Raw genomic sequence first — 8788 nt, forward strand, 5'->3', positions numbered from 1 at the left:
GGGGGTAGCCTGTTTACAATGTAAGGCAGGGGAAAAAGCTGCTTGCCGCCATTCTTCCCATTTAGTTCTGGCTGCTTTGCTGTTCGACTGCCATTCCCCGCTTTGCTCTTGTTGCTTTGCTATCTTCTGCCTTGGAGCCAGCCAAGTATGGACTGAAACCTCCACAAACTGTAAGCTAAATAAACCTTTCCTTCCTTAATTTTGGGTGTTGAGTATTTTGTCTCAGCAACAAGAGAAAAGTAACCAAGACATTTTTGTTTGCTTTCTACCCTCTGCCTAGGAAATCATATCTGGTGTTCTTGGGTCAAACACCTTGGCCATGGTCATCATGTTAAAGGACTGGCTCACCTTCCCATTAGATAGTTCAATAACAAGTTAAGATTTCTTGTGATTTTCTTATTTCTGCTTATTTACCAGCAAGTCTGCTTTTACCACAGTCAGGCATCACCCATAATGGGCCCTGATGACCTTGTCATTTTCAGAATCTATATACTGATTGGCTTTGCCTTGAGGTTTACTTTCTTATCTTTTGGTTTTCTCCTGTAGGGGGAATAATTTTCTATTGATTTCCTCATACTCAAAACATAAACATAGGTGTAAAGGAAGCCACAAAACTAGAACACCTGGCTTATAGAATAGTTTCTTTGTTTTCCACTGGAATTATTTGCTGGAAAATATCCCTCTCTTATCTGAGTCTCACCTTCCAAGTTCCTGCTTCCTCTGTGATGTCTAACATTCACCCTCATGGCTGATATCAGGAAGATACACTTCTTTTTGCCAGACTCTAGCTCTCACTCACTGATGTAGCTATTATTCTACAACTTCAATAGATCAAAATAGCTGAAGTTCCAAACAATAAACATCCAATGGACATATACAAAGGATGAAATGAAAGATGGCTGGAATTAAAACCTGTATAGTAAAAGATCTTCAACCAAAACTGGAACCAAAATATAGAAGTAGTGTCTGTTCCACTTGCTGCTTGTTGATTGCATGAAAGGAACCAATTCTTGACCACTCCTTGATTTGTGTGTTTTGCATGTGATTTTGGAGTTCCTCCTGTTTTTTCCCATGCCCTTAACTTTGGTTCATCCAGGAGACTCCTTTGACTAAAACTTTTTGTTGAGTGATTTCTGTACTGCACCTACTGCACTTCTGAGAAGAACATGCTTGCTGGTTCCAGCAGGAAGATGAAGAACACACAAAGCAGAGCCAAACTGCCCTGGTCAAGCTTAGCATAGATGAACCAATCCTTGTTCATATGCCAGACCTGTAACAAACTCAGACAAAACCTATGGGGCTGGATATATAGCTCAGTGACAGTATACTTGCCTGGCATGTATAAGGTGGTGGGTTTGTCCTCCAGAGGAGGTAAAAGAAACAGGAGGAGAAGGAGAAAAAAGAAAGAGAAGAGAAGGAGAGGAGGATAAGCATGAATAAAAAGAAGAGGAGGAGGGGCTGGGGATTTAGCTCAGCGGCAAAAGCGCCTGCCTGGCAAGCGCAAGGTGGTGAGTTCGGTTCCCGGTACCGGAGAAAAACCAAAAAAAAAAAAAAAAAAAAAAAGAACCAAAAAAGAAGAGGAGGAGAAGGAGAGGAAGAGGGGAATCTAGGGACAGAAAGAAGGAAGAGGAGGTATGTCAGGCCACCAGGTGAGTTCAGCCTAAATCAGCAGATCTGAGAAATAAATTATTGGTGTCTTAGGGCAACAAACTTTGGGATGGTTTATTATGCAGCATTTTCATGGCCATCAGTACTAAGCATTAACTCACAACTCACTGTGCAATGAAACGTCATTGCTATTCTCTGAAGGGTAAAGGGTGAGTTCTGGAAACCAGAAGACTGATAACCGTAGTTGCAAATGCAGACTGTGATGGGGGCAGTACTAAGGACTGAGCTCAGAGTTTCAGTAAGTCTCCACTTTCCCCAAAGTCTTGGTTACTTTTCTCACATTGCTGAGACAAAATACCTGACACCCAGATTTAAGGAAGAGAAGGTTTATTTAGCTCACAGTCTGTGGAAGTTTCAGTCCATACTTGGCTGGCTCTGAGGCAGAGTGGCACATGGCAGAGTTCATGGTGGCAGAAAACAGCAAAAGCAGCAAGAGCAAAAGGGAGGAATGGTGGCAAGCAACCTCTTTCCTCCCTTACATTGTTTGCAAACTATCTGCCCCAGGGCTAGTGTAGCACTCACACCCATAATCCCAGCATTGGACTATGGATCAATAAAAAATCTAGAAGCCTGCCCCATGACTACATGAGAATTTGGGGGAACATGCAGGCACAAAACATAACATCCAGGCTGAGCTCCTACTTGCCATTCTACTGCCTTAGCCCCTGAGAATGCTGGGACTATACCATGCAGGTTTTTTAAAGAGAGACTTCATTACATTATAGGAATATTCCCTCCTGCAGCAGTAAAATTATTCAATGAGACACTTTACTGTACCACTAATAGTTTCCAAAAGTCACTGTTTTCAACTTGGCTTAATTGACATAGGGCATCTATAACCAGGTGACTTCTCCTGATTCTCAGAATTAATTTAGGTGACTCAAACTTTAGTTCCATTATTGCTTCCAGTTCTATGTTTTCTTCTGTCTCCTAGAAAAACAAATACTTGGGTTGGCTTTTTCTTTTGACAGAATATGCATTCTAGGGATTTTAAAAATATTTCTTAAAAAATATATTTTGTGTAGCATCTACTTAATCCTGACTGTCATTGCTTTATATGATGATACATTGGTTCACATACTTCGTTGTTCCCATGATTCTGGTTGCAAACTGAGTTGGACAGTCGGATGGTTAGACAGTGCTGACTTTATGGGGAAATTTGATTCAGCTCTCATCCAGTTCAGTTTGTGACCAGAACTGTGGAGAGAACTGAGTTTGTGAACTGAGGTACCACTGTATACTCCCATTGTCATTTAAAAAGGACAATTCATTCATATGATGGGAGATAAACAATAGTTGGATCAGAAAAACGACAGCACCCAAGAATCATGTATAGATGAACAGTGAAGTAATTAAAAGCATCTCAGATCATGTACTGTAGTACATCACACTGAAAGGCAACAATGGTATTCAGCATGCTGACATATGCTTTTACTATCAGTCTTTTTTATTATTAAGCTTATTGGGACAATTTATTATTTATGTATTTATTTATTTATTTATTTAGTCTTTTTGAGACAGGGTCTTGCTATGCAGTTTAGACTAGTCTTGAGCTCACTTTGTAGTCCAGGCTGGCCTTGAACTCATAATGATCCTTCTGCCTCAGCCTCCTGAGTGCTGGGATTACAGGCGTGCGCCACCACGCCCAGCTCCTCATCTTTCTGAATTTATTTATTTATGTATTTTTGGTTTACTAAGTTGCTAAATTGTCCAGCTGGACTCTCAGACTTGCAATTCTTCTGCTTCAGCTTCCCAGGTGGGTGGCCTGTGCCACCACACCCAGCTGCATATTAACATTTAATGTTTATATTTCCTTCAAGTCTTTTAAACGTAGATGGAGACTACCTTGCCAGCCTTTCTTTGTCTTTGATGAAAGCTATTATTTTCAGAGTCTAGGCCAAAACTATAGAATGTCCCATAATTTGGACTTTTATTTCCACAGGGTTAGATTCAGGTTGGATAGTTGTGGAAAATACTGCAAAGGTGATCTTGTGTGTCCTTCTTGGGGAATGATTTGTTTTGTTTAGTTTTTGCTTTTTGTTTTGAGACAGGTCCCCCTATGTAGCCCAAGTGGGCCTCAAACTTGCAGTAATCCTCCTGCCTCATCCTCCCAAGAGCTGGGACTGATACAGGAAAGTAGAAACTCCCAACCTGAATGATACCTGGGATGAGTTTGTGTTCTCTAAAATCAAAGAATGAATTTTAGGAATAACAGAGGTTAAGAGAATAATATATTTATTGAGGGAAAGAAAGCTTCTGTCCAAGAGAGGGACAGAAGGGGGGCCCAAGTGGGTTGCCCCCAATTTAGATATACATAATGATCACACTCATTGTAGAGAATTTGTACCTCTACATAGTATATCTTGATTCTTTTTTGCCCCATCACCCTCCCCTCCCTTTAACCCTCTTACACTCCTTACTTACAAAAGCTTTGTCTCCATTTTATACTACTTTTCTCATTTTTTTCTTTTCTGTTCCTTCTCCTTCCTCTACCCCTTCCCTAGTTCTTTTTCTTTTTGAAAAATTTCTTCCTGTTTCACAATATGTTATACATTTTGGTTCTTATTTACACTTTCAGTCTCTCACACCAGAGAGACAATGAGATATTTATACTTGTGTGTCTAATTTATTTTACTTTAAGAGTACTGTCTCAAGGTCCATCCATTTAGCTATAAATGTGTCAAGCTTATCCTTCTTTATGGCTGAATAGTACTCCATTGTATAAAAAACACGTCTTTTTTTAGCTATTCATCAGTTGACGGGCATTTGGGTTTTTTCCAAGATTTAGTTATTACAAACTGTGATACTATGCACATGGGTATGCATATATCACTGTGGTATGATGCTTTTAATTCTTTGGGAAAATACCAAGAAGGCGAATACCTGGGTCAAATGGAACCTCTACTCCTAGTTTTTTGAAGAATATCCACACTGATTTCCACAGTGGTTGCACCAGTCTACACTCCCACCAACAGTGGAGAAGGGTTCCTTTTTCCCCACAGCCCCTCTAGCATTTGTTATTGGTTGATTTCTTGATGCTAGCTATTCTTTTTGAAGTGAGATGGAATCTCAGCATTGTTTTACTTTGCATCTCTCAAATGACCAGTGATATTGAACACTTTTTCATATATTTATTTGTCATTTGTACTTCTTCATCAGAGAAGTATGTATTCATCTCAGATGCCCATTTTTGGGTTGGGTCTTTAAATCTGGGGGATGTGATTTTTAAAAATTCTATGTATGTTCTAGATAGAAGTCTTTTGTCTGGGGAAGAGACTGTGTGGGTTGTTTCTGCACTCTGTTGGTGATTTCTTTTGTTGTGCAAAAGCTTTTTAATAAGATGAGATCCCTGTTATTGATTCTTGTAATATTCCATGTGCAATCAGGGTTTTGTTCATGAAGTCTTTGCCTACACCTATGTCTTCAAGAGTTCTACTTATTCTGTCTTCCAGTAGAAAAGAGAACAGAACTTAGTGTTTCTGTTTGGATATTTAGATCTTTGATCCACTTGACTTTAACTTAGTTTTAGCATGGTGACAGACATGGGTCTAATTTTAGTCTTTAGCATGTGGAAAGCCAGTTTTTCTAGCACTATTTATTAAAGAGGCTTTCTTTCTTCCAATGAACAGTTTGTCAAAGATAAGGTGGCTGAATGTTCGGAGTTCTTTCTGTATCTTCTAATCTGTTCCATTGATTCTCAGATGAAAAGAAAGACATGCTCAAGAAGACCCAGTGTTCTGTGAACTATATTCCATTTTCTCAGGCTGCAATTTACTCTGGAATCTTCTAAAACCATGCCACAGGGGGCCTAATTTATATCTGGCATTGTTCCAGCTACTGTAGTGCTCAATTCCTTTTTCTGTGTTCCCAACATTCCCCATTCCCTCTCCATCTCAGACCCCGACCTTGTTTCTGCCAAACTTTTTTCTTTGGGTTAGAAATTTAGAGGTGGATTTGCCAGCCTCACTCTGACCTTCAACACTCCTCTAGGGCTTCTGCATATCACAAGAATAATAAAGGAGTATTTAGGACTCATAGCCAGTGTAGCTCTCTTGGGGTCTGTCCTACTGTTGTGAAAGCAAGACCAGTGGATAGTAGCTGTCCTATTCCAGGTTTCTAGGCTGGGTGTGTCTGTCCACTTTCATTCTCTCCAAGCTCCCCAGACTAGGGGACACGGGGCTCTGAGCTTGGGAACCACCTGTCCTAGATCTCTGCCACCACTATATACTGTACTGAGAAATTTACTCATGATTTCACTACATTTTTCTGTGTTTTCTTTGATGATGTTCTTTGAAGGAGGTTCTGGGTTTGTTAAGAAATGGAACAAGTCTGGTGTCTGATCCTCTCTAGTTGTGGGTCATCTTCTGTGTCTAAGAATCTGCACCTCTGGGTCATATCACTAGTATTGACTGTAGAGCAATGTATTCCACATCTGTAGAAGACAGTGGCCAGCACTGCCCTCTGCTGACTCTAGCAGAGAGAAAAGTCTATACCTCCACTCACCTCCTGCAGAGCTGGATTGGACACTACATATTATCTTTTCTCCCACCTTCTCCATTCCTGTTCTCTATGTATTTGTTTTCCCTTTGTCTACCTCCACATTTGACTTAGTAATCAAGTTTGGAGCTTACAATTTAAAGACTGTACATTATGTCTCCTTTAGAGAATGGGACTGTGAAATCTGCTGTCCAGGTCTGCCCATGAGAACTACAATCAGCAATTTTCTTTCCAAATTCTTTGTCATGTGTAGCCTGTCTGGGTCTAGTGTCCACTCAAGCACTCTGAGAATGACAGATTAAATAGATAGATATTGCTGAAGATGAATATATTATAAAATGATAGATTTGTTAAGGAAAGTTAGATTTGAGAAGGAAAGACAATCTACATTTTTCCTTTCCCAGGGATATTAGGAAAATAAAAACAGAAATGACCTGGCCAAATTTACTTATAAACAAACTTACTATAAACATACTTATAAACAGACAACAATAACAGTAAATAGAGAGAGAATATTTCTCTACTGAATTCAGTAGGATGTAGAAGGACATACTTTGTGTCCTTTTGGGTGGATTATTGTAAATAAACCTAGAATTTATGGACTAATGCTGCATGTCTCATGTGAAAATGTTATGCAATCTAGCATATAATTAATAGAGAATAGAAACAAAATGTATTATAACTGAAATGGCTTCTTTTATGGACATAGTGTCCTGGACTTCTCTCTCTCACCCAAATGGCCAGTATACTTTGAATTCCTAATGTTGGTGATGGGTATAAATTTGCATTCCACAGAGTCTTTAACATCATGGATAAAGGGATATAAACATGTCTTTAGGTGTGATCTAGAAAATAAGCTTCCAAAATCAAGAAAATCTTTGGAAATCTTTAACATAATGTTTGACAGATGAGCATTATATATATCTGAGAAGAGTCTCCTAATGAAAAAGAAACAAAATATGTAAATGTCACATGGAAATGATACAGCTACCAGAAAGAAGCAGAAGAGTAAAAGTACGTTAACATTAGAATAAACTCATTGACTTACTCAGGCATTATCTGGGAACAAAAGAATATCAGCTGGGGCTTACAAGTCTAGCTCAAGAAGTTTAAATCCAAATAGCAACACTAAGAACACATTACTGTAGTAACTAAAAGTATTGTAGACAGAGGGAGAGAGAAAGGACAGCTTACTAAATATTATGTAAAGAAAGTGAGGACAAGGATATCAAATAATGAAAAATGTAAATTAAAATTAAAGTGAAATGATTAACCCATTAAGTTGGGAAAGATTACACAGATTGGTAAATAGAGCATGTGAATGAGGCATTTCATACACTGCTGGTAGAAACTTAAATTGGTATAAACTTTATAATGAGTAATTTGGCAACATATAATAATTAAAGGAAAAAGATTAAACATTATCTTCCTATGGGAATGATGTTTAACCATTTTATGGTAACAGAATATACCTGACTGAGGGAAAGTCCTTTATAGAATTCCAGTTAATGACTAGAAGAAATGATGAGATTAGAAGTATCACCATATTGCAAACCTTGTTTGATGTTTGCCTTTTGTTTTTTGAGACAGGGTGTCACAGTGTAATTCAGGCTGGCCTCAAACTCTATGTGTAGCCCAGGCTAGCCTCAGACTAATCATGATCCTCCTGCCTCAGCTTCCCAAATACTGGGATAACATGTGTATGTCACCATGCCCAGTTCTAATATTTTGTTTGTTTTTCATATTGTGTACTTTGGGGGTTGGGGATTTAGCTCAGCAGCACAGCGCCTGCCTGGCAAGCACAGGTCATGAGTACAATTCCTGGTACTGGAAAAAAACCCAAAAAACCAAAAGTAAACAAACAAAAAAATCATATTGTGAACATTAACAAAAATAATTATTAAATATTTTTTCTATCCCTATACAATTTGAAAAGATTGATGGGAAATATCAAATTAGAAGAATCATGTAGTAAACTCCTGAATGTACAAGAACAAGACAACCAGAAATAATGCACTAAAGTATGGAAAGGTGAGACTCTCAGCCCTGCGTGCCCTGCGCCAAGAGAGTGAGTGTTCTGGGAGCTGCTGGACTATTGGGTTCGAGTCTGTACTCTGCCCACACTGCCACGGTTCCCAACTGAAACGTGCGGAGAGAGCCAGGTATTTCCCAGTTACTCCCTGAGAGCAGAGGGCACACATCAGGACCCCGCCGCCATTACAGATGGAGTCCTGGCATCCCTACTCCCGCGGCAGAGAGGAGGTTTTCACTCAGAAGCCCCAGGGACCACTCTGGTTGCGGGTGGGGCAAACAGACTCTCAGCCCCGCACGCCCTGCACCAAGTGAGCGAGTGCTCCAAGAGCCACTGACCCGCGGTTCGAGTCTGAGTTTTGCCTTTGCCCAGACCCCCTAGCCAGTCGAAGCCTGGGGAAGTCTGTGACTGATACCCATCTGGGCTGCATCTGGTTCCTGTATGTGTCCTGAACTGACTGGAGACATAAATTCAGGTGGTTCACAAACTGTAGATCCTTCAGTTTGTGTCTGAATTATGCCTGTACCCTAAACTACCTGGGGACATAGGTCCACGGACCGGAATTGTCACACCAGTGCAACCCGAGTCAGG

General features: G+C 39.9%; 1 protein-coding gene across 1 annotated transcript in view; it reads right to left on the minus strand.

The window, feature by feature from the left end:
* LOC102008939 (probable E3 ubiquitin-protein ligase HERC6) overlaps window positions 1-8788 on the minus strand; it is a 61651-nt gene that overhangs the window by 19842 nt on the left and 33021 nt on the right. Inside the window, 1 exon segment of the mRNA XM_013502713.1 lies at window positions 2446-2598. Coding sequence (XP_013358167.1) covers window positions 2446-2598 — 153 coding nt within the window.

The sequence above is a fragment of the Chinchilla lanigera genome, unplaced genomic scaffold (assembly GCF_000276665.1).
Source record: "Chinchilla lanigera isolate Chin_1 unplaced genomic scaffold, ChiLan1.0 scaffold00073, whole genome shotgun sequence".
Lineage (NCBI taxonomy): Eukaryota > Metazoa > Chordata > Mammalia > Rodentia > Chinchillidae > Chinchilla > Chinchilla lanigera.